This window comes from Polypterus senegalus, chromosome 10, assembly GCF_016835505.1.
Source record: "Polypterus senegalus isolate Bchr_013 chromosome 10, ASM1683550v1, whole genome shotgun sequence".
NCBI classification, from domain to species: Eukaryota; Metazoa; Chordata; class Cladistia; order Polypteriformes; family Polypteridae; genus Polypterus; species Polypterus senegalus.
Genome location: NC_053163.1, coordinates 104,809,933 through 104,836,341, shown reverse-complemented (window position 1 = coordinate 104,836,341; position 26,409 = coordinate 104,809,933). Strand labels below are relative to the sequence as shown.

The 26,409-nt window shown below is 37.3% G+C and overlaps 1 protein-coding gene across 2 annotated transcripts in view; it reads right to left on the bottom strand.

The window, feature by feature from the left end:
- Positions 1-26,409, bottom strand: part of LOC120537381 (E3 ubiquitin-protein ligase RNF128) — a 74,964-nt gene that overhangs the window by 2,137 nt on the left and 46,418 nt on the right. For both annotated transcript variants that reach the window (XM_039766285.1, XM_039766283.1), the window contains exons 2-6: positions 11,252-11,499; positions 7,534-7,605; positions 6,383-6,465; positions 3,064-3,160; positions 1,407-1,590 (exon numbers count right to left, since the gene is read on the bottom strand). In XM_039766285.1, coding sequence (XP_039622219.1) covers positions 1,407-1,590; positions 3,064-3,160; positions 6,383-6,465; positions 7,534-7,605; positions 11,252-11,499 — 684 coding nt within the window. The remainder of the gene's footprint in view (positions 1-1,406; positions 1,591-3,063; positions 3,161-6,382; positions 6,466-7,533; positions 7,606-11,251; positions 11,500-26,409) is intronic.

Sequence of the window (26,409 nt, the reverse complement as noted above, 5' to 3'; positions counted from 1 at the left end):
TAAAATAAATTACTTTAAATATACATATCTTAATATTTAATTATTTAAAACTAAGAAAAAAGTTTACAGTGAAAAAGAATGTAAAATGTCAAGTCATTCTGTAAGTGTAGGACAAAAACTGGGGGTTTGGGTTTTGGGGGACCACACACACACGCACACACCCAACAGACCTCTTCAAATGGATGATACATAAGGTTAAATAAGCCTCTGTTCTAAACTTTATCCTTTAGAATTAAAAATTTCAAAAACTAAATTATCCTAAATCCATAAACAGATGCACAATATGAGTGTTTAAGTGGTTGTTGTTAGTATTATTATTTATACATTTCTCGTTCTTAAGCTTCCGTAAAGTTCCAATTTCTCCTTAGGGACAAATAAAGTACATCTGTCGCATACAGGATTTTTAATAAAAGTTATACAGGGTGACACAGAAAAACAGGAACTTTTGAAATGCGTAGTGGCAGCCATGTACAGTTGTCAGCACTGCGGAACAGGGATCTTAAGCTGTAAACAATCTCACCATTTAGTAATTTAGTAATCAATTGCATGGCAATCAATGGCAGCTGTGCGAGAATAGTTCGGTAACCGTGTCATCTCAAGATTCGGTGACATTCCCTGGCCCTCAAGATCACCGGATTTGTCCGTTTGTGATTTTTTCTTGTGGGGCTACCTTAAGAGTTGGGTCTACACGACTCGGCCAAGGACACTGAATGAAATGAAACAAAGAATTCAAGACGAAATTCGTGGTATCCCAGCTGAGATGTTGCAGCAATCAATGAGGAACCTCAACAGCAGATTGGAAGAATGCATACGTACAAGAGGACGCCATCTACAGGACGTAATTTTCAGACATTGATAATTTGGATTACTGTCTCTTAAAAGGCAAGTTGTAGTGGTTCAATTGCTGTTAATAAAATTTTTTTATTGGATTTCTTCTATTTTTATTGGGTTTTTCAAAAGTTTCCGTTTTTCTGTGTCACCCTGTAGTTAACAAAATAATTACCACCACAAAACTTAAAATGCACATGCAAATATTTGAACTACATATCCACAGATCCTAGAACTACCCGGAATTCCTATGAGTCTGTTTGGAATACTATTCAACCACATGCCTTATGGAACCAAGGAAATGGAATAAGGGTTACAAAACACAATGGTAACAAAACTCATATTGTATGTTTATGTTACATTAGGATAACTGATGCTTAGTTTGATTGGTTTTGTAAAAGTGACTTAAGTGCCCAAATTTAATCCATTTACATGTTTTTTTTTTTAACCAACCCTAAGTTAAAGATTCACTAAATATACACAACAAATAACTATAAAGATTTAACAATTTTTCAAAGAAACAAAAAAATCAAGTTTAATAGTTCTACTATAGAGTCTCTGGTTTCTGTCCCACTTACCTACAGGGCTGTCATCCACTTCCCCCAGCCGCTCATCTATCTCTCTTACTGACGCATATCCCGAGGACACGGTCTCACTTTGATTGTCCTGATCAGGGAAGGTTGTGGTGTATTCTTGCTGTTGGTCAGTCGGGTATTCTGGAGCACTTGGGTCTGTTTCAGTGGCTGCTTCCTCCACATCAGGCTGCCAAGACCAATTCACAGGTTTTTATTTACAGTATAAATAATTAATAAATAAAAAAGGGCACAGAGCACCACTGGCACAAGTAACACATAGACTTTTATGGTGTCAAGACTGCAGCAAAAAGGGGCAACATGAAAACAAAGGAACTATGTTCAGAAACAAAGAGCAGGGACAAAAGGGAAACCCTACAAGACATTATACGCAAGGAAGATCACACAGCTTAGCCTGCAATAGTGAAGAACAGACTTCAAATGCATTGCCATCTACAGTAGCTTTTGCACTGTGCTGCTGTGGTTTTATTTTTGGCAAGTTCATTTATGTACATTTATGCATATAAAAGCAACAGGAAGGGCATTTTCTTCATCCAGACCTTGCACTGGTGCAAACCTGCATTTATTTCAGTCATCTTGTGGTAAAACTGCCTACTACATCTCCCCAGTACAAAATATAACTATACAGGCTCAACATTAGAGCACCTTTATGAAGCAGAAAACAAAAAGTTGTGAGCTGGCAATACAGGAGGGTACACTGTACTATTGTGAACATTTAGAGTGCTGTATATTGTTCATTTTTACAACACACTAATCTACAGTATGCGGTCTGTAGAATTGTCTTTTTTCTACCTTATAATTAACTTAAAGGTTTTAAGTGCTAAACGGTTCAGTTTTAGAAAAATTAGACACAGATGAACCATTTAAAATGGCATATCTGAGGCAGTTTAGCATAATTTGCAGCAGAGTGGCTATTAGCCATGTGCTTATAAATAGCTAAAGAACGAACAAAATTCTGTGTAAGAACTCTAAAAATCTTGTCCACTGCATTGTACTACATCATTAAAGAATTAAAAATAATGTAGACTTAAGGTATTAACTTACATTGAAAGTAAGGAAAAAAAAAACATTTAGACATAAACGTTTGACTTGTTTTTTTACACAAAATATGAGAAGAGTTAAAGCATTTGTTACCAGTAGATTCTACAAATACTGTAAAATATTAGAAAAAGGGAGAACAATTAAGTCTAGTTAAGGCAAACAAAAAAAACCTGCTGAATGATCCTTTGATTAATACATTTGCTAAACAAATTGTTTTATTCAGTAAGTGCATAAAACATTGACTAAATATCAGCATGCCAGCAAGTGGTGCAAAAAAAAAAAAAAAATCTTCTGTTAACCTCTGTTGACAAACAAGCAGGTAACGCACTTTAGAGAGCTCCGCGCTTATGCTGATCTCCAAGCACCAAAGGCATGAACCTCTAAGCTGTGATCAAATCTCAACAGTACGTCATAACTCTAGTCTGCACTGAATCCCTAGGAGCAGAGCAGAGTCTCTCTGTGTGGTATGAAACTTCTGAATGCCCTTAGCAGAGCTTTGGGGAAATACTTAATTGGCCAAATAAAGTGGTCATTGAATTGTCACTATAATGTGGAGAACTATAGGGCAGAGAAGTGAAACATGCAAATGCTAGCTACCCACCTCAATTCCCAAAGATTTAAGGATGTCACATTTACACATAGGACAGGTTCTGTGTTCCAGCAGCCAGGGGTCTATACATGTTTTGTGAAAGAGATGGCTAAAAAACAAGCAAAGAAAAAAAAACAAAACATGTTAGTCAACATCTAACACTGCTCAACCCATCCCAGTTAGCTACAACTGCGTTCCAGTCACATTGTCAGGATGAGATACCACAAATAGCAATGATTTTTCCCCTACACTTTGTGTTTTGTTACATCTTTATGAACTATCCCCCCCCTTTCAAATTATTTATATTATTTACAATAACAAAGGGGGGAAATTTTCAGACAAGTTTCAAATTTTTGAAAGAAAAAATGTATTATTGTAAAAGGTGGAAAAATCATGTGCCAAATTTTCCAAAATTATTAAAGCAAATATTGTTTTGCCACAAAACCAACAATTCAGAAAGCGTACTCTGCCATTTTTTTTTTTTGTCCAAATCAGTTATTCACTAGTTTTTTTGAACAAGTTCTCTTCCATTATAGGGTCACTGGAAACAGAAAAAATTCCTGGCAATACCTTATGCAATGCAAGAAAAAGCCACTGATGGGGCACCAGTCTATATACAGATTAATTTAGGTAAAATTCGCACACAATACCACATAGCTTCTAGAGGCTTTGTTGAAAGCTTGACAGCTTAAATCACTGAGCTCATCATAAGCACTAGATCAACAAACTGACACACAGAATGTGGGATGTTGCACACTGTTCTGACATGATCTTGGGTGATTTGATCCTACCTGATCAACCAGAGTGAAGGGTTTTGGCTTTCTTCTTTTTTTATTTAACATATGCAGAGGCTATCATACTTTCTGTCAATCCACCTAACCCCAATGTCCTTCTCAGTTTGCTCTCCTGCTGCAACTTCTTTGAAACTCTTTGTTTAAGAATATCATTACATATGTTGCATCAATCTATTCCCCCTCCCCCCTCAAAAAAACAACATTTATGAAGTGAACATCTGGCAACCCTGAGCAGCTCAGAGATAATAATATAAATACAAAGCTGTGGCTTAAAATGATAAAACATACAACTAAAATCCTGAAGGGCTTTGTGACCTAACAGCAAAGCATGGCAGCATCTAAGCAAGAACAAATTTTAGAATGTACTGTAGCTAAACAGTTCCTCTTTATGAATTGTTTCACATGGCTCAAATTTATATTCAATAAAAATATCAAATCTTTCATAAGTTACAAAACAAAAAGTTGTAGAAACACGAAACATATTAAAAATCACCCCACACAAGACATCTGTGGAGTATGAAATGGAATATTTTTCCCCTAATATTTGCAGATTCTGTTGACATAAAAGGAGAAACAGAGTAGACCTAAAGGAACAAAAACAACAACGTTTGGTTAAGCATAAGGCTCAGAAACTTTTCATTCTGCCGAAAAAGCACCAACAAGCAGAGAGTAGCTTCCAGTTCACATTGTGCACTTTTCTTTCTGGGTCACACATATTAGCAAATTAGTCATAACCTACAGTCACAAGAGTTGAAACAAAAGGACAGATTTGCGCAAGACACACACTAACTTCTCTTCCAGCTCTAGAATGGAGGAACAGACCTCTGAGAAGTGCGATGTTGCTTCCAGACTCTCCTGGAAATATCGCACCTACCAATCATGACACCATATAAGAATTGAAAACACCCTGAGGTTCATTTACAGACCCGTCTCTGCTGGAGCTACATCAGCCTACTGTAGCGACAGACCCTTAAAACAAAGCAATGACAAGTCCTGGGTTTGTTTATTTTTCTTGATTTCCTTTTTATGTGGCATTGGTACTATTAAAAGAGTTGCTCCAAGAGACTCATTCCTGTTTGTGTGGATTTAGTTCATCATAAGTCATTGAATGAACACAAGGGTCCAATAAATACAATGGATGAGGGGGTGAAGATGAAAGAAAAAAATAATACACCTATTCTGATACCTTTGCATGCAAAGCCAGTAGAAATTACACCACAAAATGTATTAAAACCTACGATATAAATTGCAGATAAAAAACCAGTGCAACAAAAACAACTAGCTATTCTGGTATCTGAAGACATTATGTTCCAACCTTTATAAGTAAAGTGAAAAAAGAGCTGCAGAAAAAACAAAGTTGCTCCCATTAAACTCTGGCCAGAAATACACCTTGGGATGAAGCTTTTGGCATTTCATAACCCTATTCAAAGTATGAAGATTATTGTATGGCAAGAAAGATGTTTGGAAATCCACAACATAACCCTACACATTTATCTTATGCCATGTATTTTACCAATAAGAGACAGACACATTGAACACATCTATAAAAAAAAAAAAAAAAAAAAGAGCAAGTCAAGCAAATTCATATGAACTTCATAATTGTGCGAAGGTTCTAGCAAAATAATATACAAAATGATTACAAATATTACTAGGGGGGCTCCGCCCCTTGCCCAATTCACTCGCCAACCCCCAGGGCAGGTGCAGAGCATCTGGGGTGCACATCCATTAAATAAAGTGACTGTATTTAGAAGAGTATGAGGGGTGCGCGAGGAAGTCTGTTAAGTTTTTAGTTATTAGAAATAGAAAATCAGTTTCTTGATTCTTTTACTACAGCTGTGCATTTTAAAATACCAATGAATAAAAAAAAAAAAAACAGTAAAAAAAGTAAAACATAAAAAAATAAATAATTCAATTACATTAACACCTTGTCAAAAACTATTTTACAAATTACTTTATCCTCTAACTTACATTTTATAAATGTTGCTCGTTTGCATTTCTGTTCACATATTGTTGGATATATTTTTCATTTATTGGACAATTCTCTTTGTTCTTGAGTTTATTTATATACAGCTCTTTTTTGTTCATTTTCTTTATTTTTATATTCACTATCAGCTCTTGCCACCATTTTTCTATCTCAATCTAAAATTCAACGTTCTTGAATAGATAATTTGCTTTTCTGCCTTGCCATTATAACCAACTGTGTTAAAGGGTGAGTTAGCAGCACTGAGAGTGTGTTGCGGGGTGGTACGGACAGAAGATGTGCACAGTTGGAGTAATGATTGTGTGGGAGGTCTGGAGGTGAGTGGTCAAGGCTGAATAATGTGGACCAGACAGAAAACTTTAATATAATAGAGAGATATGCTTTTAAAACATACAGCATAACAGACAATAAGTACTACCGGTGCTGGGTGAAGTAGTATTCCCATCTTCTGTATTTTATCAAATGCAACAGTCTCCTTTCATCTGCATTTTTTCAAACCAACATTCTCCACCCTCCTGCACCTTAATTGCTCATATATGCTGTCGACAATACTTACTTGCAAGTCAGGATGCGGACTATATCATTTGGTTTATACACCTCAATGCAAACGGCACAGCTGTCACCATCGGAGCCTGTCTCCTGTTAAATGGAGAACAAAAACAAATTAGGTGTTCACATACACAATTGGATATTTTGTTACACAGTTCCTTTTACTGGAATCGCCACCATTTGGTGCTAGAAATAAAAAACACACGTGGAAGCAGAAAATTGCAGGAATATCCCCACCAATGTAAATTATTTTCTAAAGACTGGTGAAAAGGTGATCTTGAAAACTTGTGGATAAGAGTTTTTTAGGCTTTCTACATATGCTATCTGTCCACTGCTTGGAGGTTATTCTGCAGTGCAGTAGTACTTGAAGAGCAATGGCAGTAGGAAAAGATGACAGACAGACAGACAGACTCCATTTTTGCCAACTGCCTTAGTACAAAAAGACCCTCTTTAAAGAGTAACTGCATCAAACTGAACAAACCTGAAAATTATAATGCAGTTAAATTCAAACACCTTGCACATATAAATAGCAACCAATTTTAACTATCAATCTTAGTGAGAACTGCTGCACAGGAATCAATGTATTGAATCCACAAAGCATAGTACACCCATACAAGGAAAAAAAAATGTATGCAACATTTGTATTGTTGTTGGTGCTCAGCATAGAAGACCTCATACTAGTGAGAACTCATGTTAAACTCTTATCTATTGGGAGGAAAAAATAAAAAAAAAACTAACAATTTACCATTTTGTAAAACTCTTCCAGTCTGGTGTTTAATATCTAAAGCAGAAAGAATATTTAGCCTAATGTAGGGGTCTTCAAGACCTTCTGTCAGGGTGAAAACCAGCTTCCTCATTAACTTATAATTCAATATTTGCTTGTGCAGCTATGAAGGTTACCAATGACGTGCTCTAGTGGAGAGTATTTTTTAATCCCAATGTTTTCTCAGATCATTAAAATGTTTAGATAGAATAAAAATCAAACTAAACCTAGGAGTAAACTCCTGGGAATATGCACCTTTAGAAAAAGTCTCCACAGTCCAGTCAAATTATTAAACAGGAGCATCATGTGCTGAAAGAGTAGATGATTCAGCAATACACATGCATAGCTAGTGAAGTTTTAGGCTTTAGAAGGGGGGCATATCTTGGCATACTCACCTTGTCTCCTTGTTTCAGAGTCCTCAGCTGTAATTGACTGATCACTTTCATTGCTTCAGCTTTGAGTTTTTTCTGTAAGGGAAGACAGAATATACAAAGTAAAAATCTATAGGAATTCAGATTCAAACTGGACATTAGTCTCGGAAGGCTTTCAAAACCATACATACATTGTCTTCTCACAATCTGCAGGCCTAAAGTTTCTGCTTTCATACTTTGAACTGTAGATATGGTAATGTAAAGAATATTGATCCACATGCATATTCTTAAACGAATGAAAAGGGTATTATATAAAGACATTTAGGGGGGGGGAAGAGGAGAAATGCAAATCACACAGCAGCTCGGTACCTCTTGCACACTGCTCTAGGTTTATTTACTTAATAGCGAATAAATGGATCCTAATGGTGTCTTAACGGTTCCAGAGAAAAGCTAAGCAAAATGACACCTTTTACTGGCTAACTAAAAAGATTACAATGTGCAAGCTTTCGAGGCAACTCAGGCCCCTTATTCAGGCAAGATGTAATGTAAAAGGCAACACAAATTTAATTCTAGCTAGGATGGTAAATCTGGACAGTACACTTTCTAACAGAGTTCTATACATTTTTCCTTTTTCAATTCACAAGGAAAATAAATCAAACCTTAAAACACATTTAATTCAACCTCAAACAAGAGTATCTCAATTTCCAAAACATTCTCCAAGCTCTGTAGAGTTCCCAGGAGCCTCTTACTGTAACTTACTAGTGGCACTCTACTCATTAAAACGGAATTACAAAGGTAGTCTGGAAAACTCATTATCAGGGGACGAGGATGATGCATATTTATTCTAAAGAGATCCGTCCTTAGGGGCAAAGGACAGAACCAAGGTGATGTCACTAACTTGGAGGCATAATTCACACTCTGCAATAAATATTCCCTGTAATGCAAGATATGTTACATGTGCACTATGATAAAATGTCAAGTGAAAGCAATTCTAACTCCTTTAGGAGAATATCAACACAAGGCTCTTTAGGTGTACCCACACATCAAGAACGGTCTTTAATGTCAACTTCCACCCTAAGCACTAAAATTACCCTAAGTATGGGATTGCTGCAGGATCACAGACCACCAGAATCTATGAATGAGGAAGGCAAACACACAAATCCCTTCAAAAAATCACTCTTCAGCTTCACAAGATAAAGTCTTAACTAAAGGACGGCCATTTCAGGATTTTAGACTAATGAAAGAGTTAATTTCTGGAGGGCAAGATATCAAAAAACAAAGCTCTTTCCATTTGGAGACAAAGCACTGTACAATTAAAAAAAAAAAAAAGCTATTTTGTGTCTAATGCATCTCTTATTTGTCCTCAGTGGGCGTAAAAATGGGTCAAAATCACTATGACAATAGCAGAAGCTTTTAAAAAATTATTTAACACTCCCTTTTAGTTCATATCCCATAGACACGCCTTCCAAATGGAAAATAAAAACAGATACAAATTATATTATATATTAATAGGTGCCCAAATAATATTAAAAAAACAACACACACACATGACTAAGTGCAGCACATAAATTGCTTCTTGGGTTAGTTGCATTACTCCCTCCTCACTGGAAAGACAGAGAAAACAACAACAAACACTGACCACTAAGCCCTCTCACCACCTCTTAATAAAAAGCTCTTCACTAGCTATCACGGAGACAAACTAAATTATTCTAACAAAATGAATTTCTATTCTAAAAGGGGAAAGCGGAGGGGTTTGCAGGGTTATGGTACTGGTCTTTATCCACTTCCCAATTCGAGTCACACAGCAAAGGGATCACAAAAATGCACTCAACTTTATAAACAGATGCTATAGTGTTGGAGTGATACCAACCACCCATGTGTAATACATTCAGGCTCCATAAGCAAATGTTCTTTCACAGAGGCTAGCTTGGCTTTCAAAAATGAGTAATGATGGAAATCTGGATCAATCCTAAATGAATACTTGCTTTGAGACATTTTCATTACAAAGGTAAATAGGATGGTGGGAAATGCATTATAATACTGTTTCCCAAAACTTTTTCTGTGGTGACACTTTTTGTAACCAAAAACATACAGTACCAAGGCACAACACTAACCACAAACACCATATCTCATACATGAGCTCAACAGTCCAAAGGGGCTAAACTACCAGGTAAGCCTGTTTTTTAAAAAAAAAAAAAAAAAAAAATGCCCACTATCCACCAGCCCTGTGAGACTCACTGGTGACTACACACCCAGGCAGATAGACTTAAGATTCATCTCCTGGCTGCTAAAGTGCTGCAAGTGTTGGGTCTGCAAAGCAGCAACTGTGGAGCTGTATTTATGCCAGCTACTCAAGGTAATCTGGTCCTCCTCAGACATGTCTCGACCATTTGAGGAACTTGTCCCTCTCAGGTTCAGACCCAGATGCGCTACATTATTAATTTTCACCGCACACCACTGTGCTGCGTCACAATGCATTACAGAGTATCTCTTATATACAGCAGAATGTCTTTATTGGCTATTCAACCATACATTTCCTAACCCACTTACCCTGAGCAGAGTTGTGAGGAAGCTGAAGCCTGCCCCAACAGGCATTAGGCACAAGGAAGGAAAAATGCACTTTAGGATATTATTGTGCTTTCCATGTTGCAAGAATGTCAGAGCAGTGATAAGAATAGTACATTTCACATTAAAAAGGGTACTGCAGTAGCTTTGACATAACAGCTCAATATTGTTTGGAAAACAGTAAGTGAAACAGAACTGATGAGCTATGTTAAGGTAAATGTTCCATTCTTTACATTTTTTTTTAGTATAGTAAAAAAACATACCTACTGAACACACTCTACTCTCTTTTTCCTCAACTGGGCATATAAAGCAGTGCTCCAAAATAAATAACTAAATAAACAAAGTCAGAACAGAAATGAAGTAGTCAGACCTGACTGATAAATAATGGTCAGTGTGCTTGAGCCCATTTGAAGGTACACTTCTACACTGCATAAACTTACCAGCTTTCTAGATCATCCCTATTCCACTAGCTAGCCTACCTTTCTATGGTCATGAACACTCACACACTGAGTGTCCTCCACATGTTGACATGCCAGAATGTAAAGCAGAGCACAATGCAAAGTCTGGAACTTTCACTTTATTCCACAAACATGTAGAGAATTGCCCAGGCATTCAAAAAAACTGACACTTTACTATTGACCAATCTTTTCTCAAATCTAAACTGCTTGAGTATACAGGAAAAACAACAATTGTAACTCTTCTATCCCACTAATTGAAGAACACTTATATTTAAAAGTGTAATTATACACAGACACAAAGACACTAGGTCAGCATTCATGGGTGTAGCCTTTAATAGCCTTATTCTCATCTGTCAGTGCAGAGCAGGGAAATAAAATTGCCTCAAAAAACATGCCAGCCAACTTGGTCCCAAGTCTGATTCTCTTAAGATTTCATATCAAACTGTGGTATGCATCCATGTTCAATGGGAAAAAGTTTTCTAGACTGCATTAAAATGTTCAACAGCACAGATATATTTGTGTATAATCATATTGTTTGTATGACCTATGCATTGCCATTGTGAGAGAAGAAAGAAGTGAACCTACAATATTATATTTCAGTCACTTTGTCAGGCACTTATTACTATGGATGGGTTGACTAGAGCTCAACTCTAGATATCTTTTAAAATACGAGAATGTTTTAAATGTAAACTCTGCACCCATGTTCTACTGCTACTCACCTGTCTCCGGTTCACTGCACGTGCATTTCTTAGTCGGCGAGCAGAATAGTAAATGAAGTAGCCCACTGTCACAGCAGTCACCACGAAGAAGGCAATGGAAACAAAGAAGATAGAGTAGGAACCAATCCAGCTTCCATGCATCTTGCCAACATCAATGACCATGTACACCTTGATGCCTTGGGCAAGGAGTTTCACAATTTCCATCCCTTTAAAGTGATTGATCATGATGGCAACAGCATTCTTTGTACCTACAAGAGAGAGAAACTAGTTTTAGAAAGGCATCATTCTCTGGTGGTGGAAAGGAGATCAATCGTGATTTATGAGAAAGTCATTTGAGATAGCAGAAAATCTATGCATGTCTGGGAAATGACTGTACTGCAAAACATAACGTGGCATCTCTCAGAGAAACATGCTAAATGCCACTATCCAACAAACACAGGCAAATCAATACAGGAACTAGTGACACACCGCTCCTAAGGAGTCTCTCATACTGGTTGCACACGCTCTGCAGCAGAGTTCAATTTCAGCATCATTGGAAAACATCCGATATACACCCACGCATCCCTCAGGCTTCAGAGAGCATGCATTGATGTTTCTCACAAAACCATTTACACAAGTTTCGCCTTAATATAGCTAGGTGTTAACAAAAAAGTTCTATGTTTTTATGGTCACCAGAATCAAGCCATTCTCTTCCCAACTGAGTGAAAGTTCAGGTTTCATTGCACTAACATTTTGATAGGTTTCTTCAGCAGCAGCTTTAGGGTCATTTGGACCCTGTAGCCCCATAATGCCTCAGGCTCCCAACCCGGACAAAAAAAAAACACAACACAACACACACACACACACACACACACACACACACATACAAACACTGACACACCAACCTAAAAACACCCTAGGGTGGTCAATGAGCAGCTACAAGCTTTGTCAGGTAATTGTAAGACATGGAAAGAGCTGCTAATTAACCAAGAGGCATGTCGCATCATGACTGAGCTCTGGGGAAAAATATTCACCACATTAAGCATCAGCCAAACCAGCATTCAATTTCAATATTAAAACTTATTTAGAAATCTTTATGGCAAACAATCTGTGAATTTTGCCACATTTAAAAAAAAAAAAAAAAAATATATCACAATTAAAAAAAAATTCAAAACACAGTGGACAGGAGAGGCAAAGATAACAGTTAATGCTAAAAGGAAACTGAAAACATGAGAACAGAAATGACAATATGAATTCACCCTGAAGGCCATGTTTCTTTACAAGACTTTTCCAGTGATTTTCAGTTGTAGCTTTCATTTATAATTTTAAAATGTTAGAGGGTGTTGTGGTGTGCTCCCATGACCATCAGACATACCCACTAACTCAAAAGGTTTGATTTTATCTTAAGTTGTAAGGGTGGGCACTGTGTGCATGAGAGTGGACAAATCAATTAGGGGTCAGACAGCAGTACAATGCTTAAGATGCAGCTTTGAAAAACAACAAATGCACATGTTTTAGACCTAACAAGCAGAAAAGAGACCTGTCTGTCCGATGTCAAGTATTTTACATACCATGACAAAATGGGGAAAAAAGGAAGGGGCAAGATTTCAGTTGAACCTGCAGTACCAGTAAAGCCTTCACATGGGCATTGGCTCCATCAAGCAGCATTAATTTGCTGTTAGAAAAATGGCAAGCTCACAATATTTTAGAAATGTGTAACTGTGCTGGAAAAACATCATGCAGTAGCCTGTGAATTTTGGTTGTATAATTGGACATCCTCTTGCAACAAAGTCAGCAAGTACAGTCATCAAGATGAACATCTCCTCCAACAAGAAGTTGTGTAATGCGACATCAGTCTTACAAACATCTTTGTCCTCACTAACAGTTCCTTCAAAACGGACAATCCAATAAACCACACTGGTAGAAGATGGATGTACTGGGTGACTATTACAGTCAAAATGCATAAAACAGCAGGAGTTACATTGGACATAATCCCAAAAATAAGCTGTAATAATAATAATATTATTATTATTATTATTATTATTATTATTATTAATAATGTCAGTATGGAAAGGCCATCTGATGAACTGTAGCAATAACCAGAACACCCAATTTAAAAAAAAACAAAACAAAAAAAAAAACACAACTGTTGTTATAGGATCAAAGAAATAAAGAGGAAGTAAAAACTCTAAAATAAATAATATACTAGTTGGTATGATGACAAACACAAAAAACCAATAAAAATGTAGCCTGACAAGTATGCCTTGAGGATGCAAGTATTGGGAATGTGTTAATGCAACAGGCAAAAATTAGACGGGAAGATATTTATTGGACCAGCGTAAGAAATGTTATTACAGAAAGGGAAAAAGCTTCAATAATTTTTTTTTTTTGTTTTTTTTTTTAAAACTCTTACTAGAGTACCTGACAATATTCACAATCATCCTACTTTACCACCCAAACGAGGTGGGAGAATCAAAGAAATAATTGTGTATCAAGTTTCATATTTATGTGCCACATACAAGAGATCAAGCCATCTGACATGTTTAGTGTGGAACACAATATTGTATCTCTTATTCTAACCTGGACAAAGATAGCAACACTGTGAAGATTATATTTTTGGATTTCTCCAGTGCTTTCAATACTATCCAGCTACCCCTTTTAAAATTGGTAAGCTCAGAGATATGCAGATGGATGAGCCTATGGTGTCCTGCATAATGGATTATCCGTCAGGCAGACCACAGTTTGTGAGACTTGAGGGCTGTCTCTCTGAGGTGGATGTGAGCAACACAAGGAACAGTCCTGTCTCCTTTTCTCCTCACTCAGTACACCTCTGACTATAAATATAACACCAAGGGCATCATATATAAATGGTGCACACACACAGAAATGTTACGCAAGAATGTTTCCACGTTCAAATCGCGATCTACAAAACCTAAACTTGGCGTAAAGCCACGTACATTTCCACGGTACCTCATACCCTGTCATACACAAGTTCTCTGTTCGGTTTTGCAAAGTGGCAGCACCCAGCGTCAAAGCAGTGCTACTGTTCCTGTTTGGTTATCCTTTCTTTTCCTGACGCGGCTTTAAAAAATAAACAATATGCGGTTAATTTCAGTGTATTAGTTTAATGCATCTGATTGTAATTAACCAGTAACAATATAATGGTCCACAGAATGGTCAAACTATTCTAAATACCATAGCTGCTTTAGCGTTGTTACTCTCGCTGCGCCTTCTTTTTCTTCTTTCAGCTGCTCCCGTTAGTGGTTGCCACAGCGGATAATTTTTTTTCCATATTACTCTCACTGCACCACTTGGAGAAGCTGATTGGAAAGAGAATTATCGGTATACAGCATCAAGCATATGCTGCCTCAGCCATGCGTCCTATTTGAACTGCTTCTCATACGACAAACGCTTCAAACCTTTCCTGTACGGACCTCGCAGTTCAGAAACAGTTTCATCCCAAGAGCTCTAAACGCACTCAATCAGTCCATCAACTGCTCCTTGTAGAACTATTAGTACTTATGAGTACAATAACCTCACTGCAAACTTGCACTAATGTTATAATATTGCACAACCTGAGCCACTTTATAAAGTGCGTATTTACATATGATGACGATATCATTGTTAAGATGAAATGCAGCAAAATATGTTTATTATATTATACAGATAAAACTTTAACTTCATTTAAATAATCTATATTATTAATAATTAAAGGACACGGTGTTGCTACGCTAGCAAGGATCTGGCGCTCCGCTCACGATTTTTCCTGCCTTGCACTGCATGCTTCACTGGGACTGGCGAAGGATAGAATAATTAAACATGTACTATGAAGATATTTCAACGTTCCTTAAAAGTTCTGAAGAATCGGCGTTATAAGCTTACAGATGGCTTAACGTCTATTACAGAGCTGATTGTGTGGCGATCGGTTACTTGGAGAAAGAAAAGGAAGGACAGGAATTGGAGGTTAGTACGTTTGAAAGAGACAGTACTGCAGGGGCGGCATTAGGCATGCGCAAACTGTGCACCTGCACAAGGCCACCAAATCCCAGGGGCCGCCATGCCAATATATATTGAATATAAAACAGAAAGAGAAAAATAACGACACAGCTAAAAACACTGCGGCAAATTTTGGCAAAAGTTAAACGCTTGTGTCATGAGCACGAGGCAGCTATGCAGTGTCTGCAACGGACGTGGCCATCCGTCGTGCATAAGATACCATATTGACATTGGTGGGCGAAGGAGCCACCGATTCTCTCTCTTCCCAGGGCCGCCACGAGCCTAGAGCCGCCCCCGAGTACTGCTGCAATAAATTATTTCATCGAAGGCCGCACACAATCACTGCGCCACCATGTTGCCATGTTTAATAACGTGCTTTAACTTCTATCATCATGAAAAGTATATCATGTATACATCTCAGTATTTTAGTTATTCAGAGAGCTGTAATATCATGAATGTAATGGATTCTGTGCTCTGTCGGAGGTAGAGAAAGACGGTTTAAGAAGCACGTAGTGATTCACACACATAGAACACATACAAAACAAAGCATTTAACGTGCTACTTTACTTGCAATGTGATTTGATAAACTAGTTAAACGATTTTAAGATGAAGTTTATGATGTTTAACTTTAATGACAAAATAAACTACGTGATTAAAGTGGAAATTTCGAGAGTGAAGTTGACATTTCATGCCTTTTTTCCCCCCCACTGTGTGCCTTTTTTTTCTCTCTGTACCCTAATAAGCTTTCATATGACACTCAGACGGTGGGCTACGACTCGCTTTTTCACAGCGACTTTGATAACGTCTGGACAACTTTTTTATTTTGAGCACTGTGCGACTTTGTAAACTTGAGCTTTCGAGTTTCTCCGACACGTTATGTCACTCGATCAACTTGCTTTTGTTGTTTATACCACTGTTTAAACCAACAAAAAGTATGTTTTTCCTTGCCTCCACTTGGTATTTGCTGAAATTCTTCAATTTTCCCTCTTGCTTTTCCCATTGTCTTTTCAGAGAACGAGAGACCTTAAGGGCTATTTATATTAATTTACATATTCAAAGAGGCATAATTCTGGGATGAGTTGGGGCGGGACAGCAGGCGCGTGCACGAGCATTACTTTTCATGCTGATCGGGATTTATGTAGCATAAGAACGTGAAAGTTTGCGTACACTACACACAGATTCCTGCATCTTTATTTTACTGTGCATACGTACATTCCTGCTTTTGTGCTTGCGCCATGTTATAGCGAGTTCTACGCACGCCGTTATACATGAGGCCCCAGGTCATGTCACTTGCAGAAATTCTCAGTTGACTCTGCACTTATGGGGTGAGTAAGGGGATGAGACAGAGTACAGGAGTAAGGTGGTGAAGTTTGTTTCTTAGTGCATAAAGAATTGTCTGCATCTTAACAGCAGCAAAACCAAAGAACTGGTTATAGACGTTCGCCACACCAAAGATCCTCTATGTCCAATCACTATTCTGGGAGTGGATGTATAGGTCCATTTCTACAAGTACTTGGGGATTTACATTAAATGACAGGTCTTGGAACACAGAGAAACAAAGGGCAGAGCAGGCTCAACTTCATTAGGAGACTGCATTCCTTTAAAGTTGGAAGGGACATCCTACACGTCTTCTATAACTCTATGAAGGCCAGTAAAATTTTCTACACGGTGGTGTGCTAAGCTGGTAACATCACTTCAAGAGAGGGCCACCAAACCAACAAGCCAATAGAAAGGGCAGGCTCCATTATGGAAAACACTCTGGACCCACTGGAGGTAGTAGCGAAGGAGTGAATTAAAACAAAACTGAGTGCCATTATGAACAATGCTGCACCTGCTCTCACTGACACACTAGCACCGAGGACTTTCAGCCAAAGAATTATTCAGCATAAGTGTGTTAAGAAACACTAATGGGGCTCGCTGTGATTGTGACTGTCAGAAGTTTCTTTTAAAATTTTCTTCCTTTTTAGTAATTCTTGGTTGTGTGCGTGTGTGTGTTTATCCATCTATTTATGTACCGATTTACTTAAAGAGCTTCTGTAAAAGGCGAAATTACTCCCTGGGGACAAATAAAGTTATATCTTTATTCAAAGAGTAGCCACCTAACCTGCAAAGCAGAAACAGAAAAATAAAAAAAAATAAAAAAAAAAAAAGGTACAAAAGTTCAGTCTGCCAAAACAAGCTCACCCATGTACCCCAAAAGTTAAAACTACAAAACAATGCAAAATATTACTGTGGCCTTTTCTCCCATATATTGTACATAATACTGAAATTTTTAAATTTCAACTACAGACTTCAGGGGAGTTTACTGTGGAAAACGGCTACAAATAAGGTAAAAGTTACATGAAGAGGCAACTAATTGGCTAATTTAAAATGGCAGACACAAAGTAAGGTCAAACTAAATGAAGGCACTGAAACACACACACAAAAAAAAAACCCTACAACAACTTCTGTAGTTTTTTTTTTTCTTTATTTTTATATTAAATGCAGTATCTCCTTCAAGCATAGTCCCCCTATCTGATATATCACAGAATGTTGTATACTTTAAGGCTACACAAGGCACTTCTCTGCAATAGATTCAATTATAAATGTACACAACAATAAATTTCATTTTTCCCTATAAAGCTTTGCAACAGCGGCTGGGTGTTTGGGTAAAGCAGACTGTAATTGTATAACTGAAGGTATTACTGAAAGATTTCATTGCAGCTCTGTTAAAAGCAGCTTTGAAATTATCCAGCTGGTGGTGGATTTTAGATAAAAACAAATAAATAAAATTGAGATGTCCAAGTATAAGTACCATTTACGTTTGGCACTTAACTATGTAGCCTCGATAGTGGGCTCCACATTACTTTTCAAATGTGTAAAAATCAGGGGTTGGTGGTCAGCAATTTTACTGCACAGCTCTTGGCTCCTGGATTTAAGTCCCATTCTAGCTACTGTCTGTATAGGCTTAGTATACAGTATTAACATAAAAAAGCTCACCAAACTGACCATAAACATAGTCTAAATCGATTGTGTATCATGCAATGGGCTAGCACCCAGAGAATCAATATATGCAGATTTCCATTTAGAAACAACACTGGGATAAAGTGTTTGACCTTAAGCCTTGAGAATAACTGTTGGTTACTTATCAGTTCTTTTGATGTTGTAGCAAACAATATTGGTTTGCAAATTTTTAAGAGATGTACACCTCAAAATGAAATGCCGCTATTAGGAAACAATCATGGATCAGATTATACTTTTAATGAAAGTTTCCTTTTTCAGAAAAGCTTCTGAAATATTACCTTATACATTATTGCCAAATATCATAGATGGGACCATTGTGGAGACAGGTCAGTATTTTTAAAGCATCTCAGTGTACATATTTAGGACTGCACATACCCAAAAAAAAAAAAAAAAACAGCTCATCTACCACAGACACCTAAAAAGGTTTGGCAGGAACCCCTGCATCCTTGGAAAATTCTGCCAAGACATCACTGATAACACTAACTGTATGCATCGCTGCCTGGCATGGGAACTGCACTGCCCTCAGCCGTAAAGCTTTGGAGAGGGTTGAGCATTCTACTGGACAAATAAGTGGGTTCCCCAGGACATACAGATATATATGAGGTGGTGTCTAAGGAAACCACAAAAAGACCACTGCTAAAAATTGTTCTGTTTGTTACCATCAGGCATATGGTACTGCAGCATCAGGCTGCTGAACTTTGGCTAAAGAATCTGTTAAAGAATTAAATTTTTGTGTGCATATTTTCTACGATCTTAAGATTCTGTTGTGATGCTCAACGTTTTTTTTTTTTCGAACTCCGCATGCTGTGATGTATCAAAAAATAAAGTCAAGCGTAATTTTTACTCCAGACAGGTACTTTTATTATACCTCTAAACTTGCTACGGCACTCTAAGCCTCCTGTACTCCAAAACAGTGCTGCACAAAAATGAAAATAACTAAGGAGGAAAAACAGTCTTGTCTTACAAAGATCAGCAATCTTTACCTGTAATCATCCTCTTAATTTGCATAGGTAGACAGATTAAAAAAGGAAAAAAATCTTCACAACAATGAACAATTACCACATTATAACTGCATTACTCTTGGCACAGATGCAGCCTCTCTGGTTTTTGATTGGTCACATACTGAATAAGAAATCTATGAAGAGTAACTTGATACATAAAAGAAGTCCAACTAACAGATGAGCAAATGTAATAAACTTATTTCAAATACAAAAGACACAACTGTATATTCAGTAAAGCCTCCTGGTTTTTGGCATGACTTTGTTCTCGTACAGCTTGATGACCTTGATCCAGTCATGCAGAAGACTTCAAGACCATAGCAATAATTACAATTTGTAACTTTTTCTATCAAGAACTACTTGTTAAAAATAACATTTAGTCCATATTCATCTCAAAGAACATTATCCACAGTAAAAAGGGCAACTGTAAGTCATCTGCCTGTTATCAGCCTGTGTGTTCCAGCTTTCAAGCCTACACAACCAAAGATTCATTGCCTTCTTCACTACATCATGGGCAGCTGATTCTTTTTGCTCTTCTCCTCATGTGGTAATGAATCGGTCATCAAAGGATTAAAAAAAAAAAAAAAAAAAGGCCAAAACAAAAACCCACACCCCCACATGCCACCATTTGCTCATTTTTAGTACATGAACATTTTTCTAAAGTCCTACTCTCTACCACAATACTTTGCATTTATTCTATAGGTTTATGGGTTGCTGTACTAGGAAAAAAACTAACATTTGTACAAAAATATTTCCTAACAAGTTTCCAAAGGCATCCTAGTGTTCATTTTAGACTAACGACCTAGATCGACACTACCAATTCCTTTCATAATTTCAAAAACTTCAATTCATATCACCTCTTAATCTTTTTTGCTTAAACAGAGGTTTCAACTCCTATCTTTCCTCATAACTCATACACTGCAGTCCTCTAAATCTGCCTAGTTGCTCTTCTCTGGATTTTTTCTAGCACTTGTATGTCTTTTTTGCAGTATGGAGACCAAAGCTGCATGCACTATTCCAGGAGAGGCCTCACTAATGGGCTATAAAGCATAAACATAACCTCCTTCGATTTGCCCTCTACACATCATGCTATGTAAACCATCCTTCAGTTAGGGTTCTTAATAACCTCTGTACAATATTTGAATGTTAATAGTGAGGAGTCCACCATGACTGCTAGGTCTCTCATTGTACATTCAAATCTAACATTTTTACTTCCTAATACCTTAAATTCATTTACATTATATTTTATCTGCCACAAATCTGGGGAGTGTCTCTGTAATGACTCTGTTGAATCTAGATTATCTGCATTTCAAGCTAGCCTCTTCAAACTTAACCAAACTTCATGTTTATTTGCCTACCAAGATCATTTACATGCTGTATATTAAAAATGGCAGTGGCATTAGCACTGACACCTAAGGGACACTACTTTTAACATAATCTAGTTCTAATAAGGTCCCTCACACCACAACCCTTTATTTCCCTGCTATGTTTTAATCAATTCTATTCCCCCATCTACACAATACCTTTACGCTATTCCTTTAATCTTCAGAGAACACAAAAAGCAAGAAATCTCCTCATAAAATGTGAATACACTGCTTTTAAAGATGAATGTAAAAACTGCTGAACTATTGCTCAGACCTGAAAAACTGCTTATATTTTGAAAGAGCCTTTTAAAACTACTAAACTAATATGTAATGCTATCTTTCTTTCATAACAAAGAATAACAGGGGCGATGACATCTAACACTGCAAAGACAATTGCACAGTTTTTAACTGACTGCAACTTAACAGAACCCTGGCGGTTTCTAAACTACTATACATCAGTGACCTTCTCCATCACTATGTGCCTGTCCGCCCACTAAGGTCCTCCGATTCTGGCAATCTTGTTGTGCCCCACACTAATCTACAGTACACTCCATGGGTGACAGGGCCTTCAGCTGTATAGCGCCCAGACTCTAGAATGACTTACCAAAATTAATCAGGTCAGCTGACTCCATGAATTCTTTTAAGAAACCAACTCAAAACTCATCTGTTCATAAAGGCTTTTAGGTCTACTTGACTTTTTACCTTTCTCTCTGTTTACCTTTATGTGAAGATGCTCATGTAACCTATGTGTGTGTGCTAGACCATCAATTATGTTGTCTGTTAGTGTTTTTCTCTGAATTTACCGTCTTAATCTTCTTTATTTATTTATCTGGTTTGTACAATGCTATATACTGTATACCCTGCCATTTTATCTTAAATTCTGTGAAGTGCCTTGAGCATGGGAAAGGCGCTATATAAATAAAATGTATTATTAAACCCAAACTCAAGAACATATTCCGTTTACTCACCAGTGCATCATTGCTACTCAAGAATTGATTAGGTCTACATACAGATAATTTCTTGGCTGCGATTAAATCTTGCAAGTACGACGCTATTGTTATTTCTGACCATGCCCCTCTGATCTTGGAGCTGAAATCATTATGCCCCACATACTCATCTCACAGATGGCGTCTTAAACCACTTCTACTAGCAGATGAGAACTGTACAGAATTTATATAAAAACAAATCAGTTTCTTCCTGGAGACAAATACATCCTCAGAGACACACACATTTAGAGACTACTATAAATCCTTATATTCTACCGAGTTCAAAGAAGACAACACACAACCTAATGCACTTCTGGATACATTACAGAAACCACAAATAGATAATTACTAGATGCTATAAAGTCATTTCAGAGCGGGACAGCAGCAGACCCTGATGGCTACCCTGTAGAATTTTGTAAGAAATTCTCCACTCAGCCAGCTCCCCCCTTATTAGCAACATTTACAGAAGCTAGAGACAATCAAATTCTACCTCAAACTCTTTGCCAAGCATTAATCACCATCTTTCCTAAACAAAACATGGACTTATTACAATGTGCATCATACAGGCCAATTTCACTTTTGAATAATTATGTTACGTTACTCTCCAAAGTCCTAGCTAGAAGGATGGAGAAAGTGCTGCCTTCGGTAATATCACAAGATCAAACTGGATTTATTAAAGGCCGACACACAGTAGCTTCCAATCTCCGACGCCCGTTTAATGCAATATATTCACCTGCAAAGTCAAACATCCCGGAGTTATTATAATTGCTGGATGAAGAAAAAGCATTTGATATGATTGAATGGAACTACCTTTTCACTACATTAGAGAAATTTGGGTTTGGCCTGAATATTTGTGCATGGATCAAACTACTATATACCAATCCAGAAGCTTCAGTTTGTATGAACAACATTTGCTTAGACTACTTTAAACTAGAACGTGGTACCAGACAAGGATGCCCTTTGTCACCACTTAAAAAGAATGTCTTTGCATGTGGTATTTACTACAGTATAACTTGAAGACAATTACTGTATTACCACTTTTTGAAGATTCATAATGCTACCTTTATCCTGTACTTCTCACTGTTGCCTAAACACAGCATAAGCAACATGTACACAGAGCTCAAAATGAGAATTAGTTAGGGTCTGACCCAACCATTCAATTAAAACAATGCACTACATTGGTAAAGAAATGTACTGTATACTCCAAAAGGCACAGGCTTTACTCAGAAGTATTTCACTAATGTAACAGGAAAAAAGCAAACCTGAATCAAGATGATATACACTATTTTGACTCTCTCACCCCAAAAGCACTGTACATTTTCAGGTTTTTAAAAATGTTTCCCTGCAATTATCTTCAGCAAGTAATCCAATACTATATATGTTTTTAAAATTCATCCTGTTGCCATCCTCTCCATGTAGTTTCAAACCCCGAATTTGAGTTTCTTTCTAACTATATGCAATTTTCTCATTTGTACACTGTAACACATCAAGCTACTAACAGTCAGTTGTTAAGCCTTTCTAACTCAGCAAACTTATGTGCATTTTATTCAAAGGAATCAAATTAATGAGAATATTTCCTCTTATTTCTAAGAGAACCTATTCAATTAGAAATGAACCATTTGAAGAACCCACCGGAGGCAAACAGATGAAAACTAAGAGCTCTTCTTTAGGACACAATCATTTAAGACAATACTTTTGTTATTTTTTTTTTTAAAAACCGTGGCAATTAATTGGAAGGATTACAAATTATCACTGATACTGTATGACAAAAACTATTCTTACAATGAGAGCAGAGACAGAAAGAGAGGGAGAGTCCTTTGTGTAAAGGCTATGACAATACATTGGGGTATCAGTTTTCCCCAACTCACCAATCCAGTTGTAGGTTAACGAGGAACCAATATTCTAGCCTAGCAGTATATGGCAAAAACTGGATCTAACCAGCGCTTCTGTCAAAAACAGATTACAGTGAACATCTGCTTGTTCCTGTAAAAGTGGTGTAAGATTTAGTGTCCTAAATGAAATGGCCTCCAGATTGTGAACCACATTTATAGTGTTTGAGTGTGTGTAGGTATAAAAATTAGATAATAAATTCAAGACATCGATCACCGACAGGAGATGTTAGATGTAGCATGAAACAGGAATGAGGTATTCAAGTTGAGAGACAGAACATGATAGACTTGTAGATGACAATGACAAGGGTTCTAAGATTTGCTAGAAGCCAATATCAAAAATTGAGATGGAAGAGCAGATTTCTAAATCTGATGTATCAAAACAAAACAGACAATACTATTTTATACTTAACCACATACATATTATACAATAAGCACCTTCCACATGCTTCAGAACAGTAAAATAGCCTCAGGTTCCATCGATCTCTAAACCCAACTAACCAAGGCAGACTTGGAATAACGATGCGGGTTCCTCTCTGTGTATTTCAGGTTTCCTCTAACATGCCAGACCCATGCAAATGTAGCAGTCTCTCTTGTAAATGATCTGCTTTGCTATGAACTGGCACCCCATCAAGGCTTGGAAGAAAGTGCCCTTTAAATTAACTTTATGGAAATTATGACCAATTAAATAGCTGCCTTACTCCTGACGTTACCTGGCAATGGAAAAGCAGGCACTTCTTCATCATCAACATCATCTCCTACCAACTTCAGGGTAGTAGTTATGTTTGTGGATAACCCATTTCTGACATGCCTTTTTGGCTGAAGAAAAACTTCTCAATTAAATTGGAAAGGCTGGAATGCTCCAAGAAAGTGAGGGAGGCAAACAGAAGACCAAAACTACTTAAATAGAAGAACGGCTTGGAAAAGAACTTCGCTCAACAGATATGGAGGAACGGGCGTACAAGAGAACGATATAAACAATGTACAATGGTGAGACACCATTCATAGATAGATAGATAGATAGATACTTTATTAATCCCAAGGGGAAATTCACATAATCCAGCAGCAGTATACTGATACAAAGAAACAATATTAAATTAAATAGTAATAAAAATGAAAAAAAATTAAAATAAAATTAAAGTTCGCATTTACAACACCCAAATCAAATTTGATCAGTTACCCAGTCAGTCTGACTATTCAACGAGAGCTCTATCCTCATCTTTATCCTTTAATGGACAACTTTCACGAGTAGGTTGACTTCCTGACAGTTTTTTTGTTGAATGCTGGTTGGCAAACATAATGGAACAATCAGGACTGGTGTTCAGCTGTTCTTTCAAAAAACCTCCCAAACTGACCATGGCATATGTTGCACAATTAGTGGAGTCTCAACACGTCAATGAAAAAACTAGAAACTAGAAACTAGGGGACTGGGCAGTCTAATGGTCTGGAATCCCTACAGATTTTATTTTTTTCTCCAGCCGTCTGGAGTTTTTTTTGTTTTTTCTGTCCATCCTGGCCATTGGACCTTACTCTTATTCTATGTCAATTAATGTTGACTTATTTTATTTTCTTACTGTGTTTTTTATTTTTCTATTCTTCATTATGTAAAGCACTTTGAGCTACTTTTTGCATGAAAATGTGCTATATAAATAAATGTTATTGTTATTTTCTTGAAAATTAATCTTTTCAACTGTGAAGCTAAGTGCTCCCTTGTTAATAGTATTTTGATAGCTAGCATCATATGCCAAGCTAATTTATAAATAGTGCAATTTTCAATTTCTTTTGTACATGACTAGTATCAAATCTGTTGATTATGGAGGTTGTGGTAAGATGCAGGTGTCACAGATCATCAGGTTTTGATATTTATTCAATGCAGTTGTAATAATTTCTGTTATTGGGTACAAGTATTGAATATCAGTTTAAATTGTGCTCGATTGCCAATTCTGTTAGTCACACAAGTGGTAGAGTGGAGTTTCAATAAAGATGACATTAAAAAATCAAAACATTAAAACATGTAAGCATACCTGATGGAGGATGCACAATCATGGTCTGTAAACATATCAGTGTCACACACTTTTCCTCTTGACTCTTGGGTTTTGAGTGGCACATCAGAAACAACATGCCAAAAATCATCTCCCAGACAGCTCTCTGCTCAGTCATACATAGAAAGACAACCTTGTTTCCCCATATCCCCAGCTGTTTCACTTAAAGCAGGAAGGGGCAGCCCCAATTCGGAGATGCTTACAATGCACAGAAGGAAGGTAGTTATTCTTGGTAAAATGCAGACTAGACACAAAAGAGCTACCTTGATTACTACAAAACGCTGCAATATGGTGGTTTTTTCTTCGAAGTAGAACAAAAAGGAAAATTACAAAAACTCTTCGACATTGTTGTGATATGACTGGATGGGTCAGATCCCAGCAAGTGAACGCTTCCGAGTTTATGAACCCTATATAGTTGTACATAGGTTGCTATGACTGCGGTGGGCTGGCGCCCTGCCCGGGGTTTGTTTCCTGCCTTGCACCCTGTGTTGGCTGGGAGTGGCTCCAGCAGACCCCCGTGACCCTGTAGTTAGGATAATGGATGGATGGATGGATGCATGGATAGTTAGCTATGAATGGAGACTGAAGAACAGCAGTCTCTTGATTGCATTGTTGTTAGCACAGCGAGTCTCAGTAGGCTGCAACAGTGTTAGAATATGGAATGATGTCCACACCCAGGTCACAACAGTGCACGGCTGAGTTCCTGAGTATTTTTCTTTCAGGTGGAGCTCCTTGTTGGAGGATGGTATTTAACTACCCTTAGGGGAAGCAAAAGAGTTACTCTACAAACATGCTGAATATGCGGCGTCAATGTGTCTCAACAAAATCTGCAGCAGTCTTCGTTGGCAGTTTTAAGCTGAAAACCAGACACGGCAATTTGTACCTCCTAATAACCTGTTTT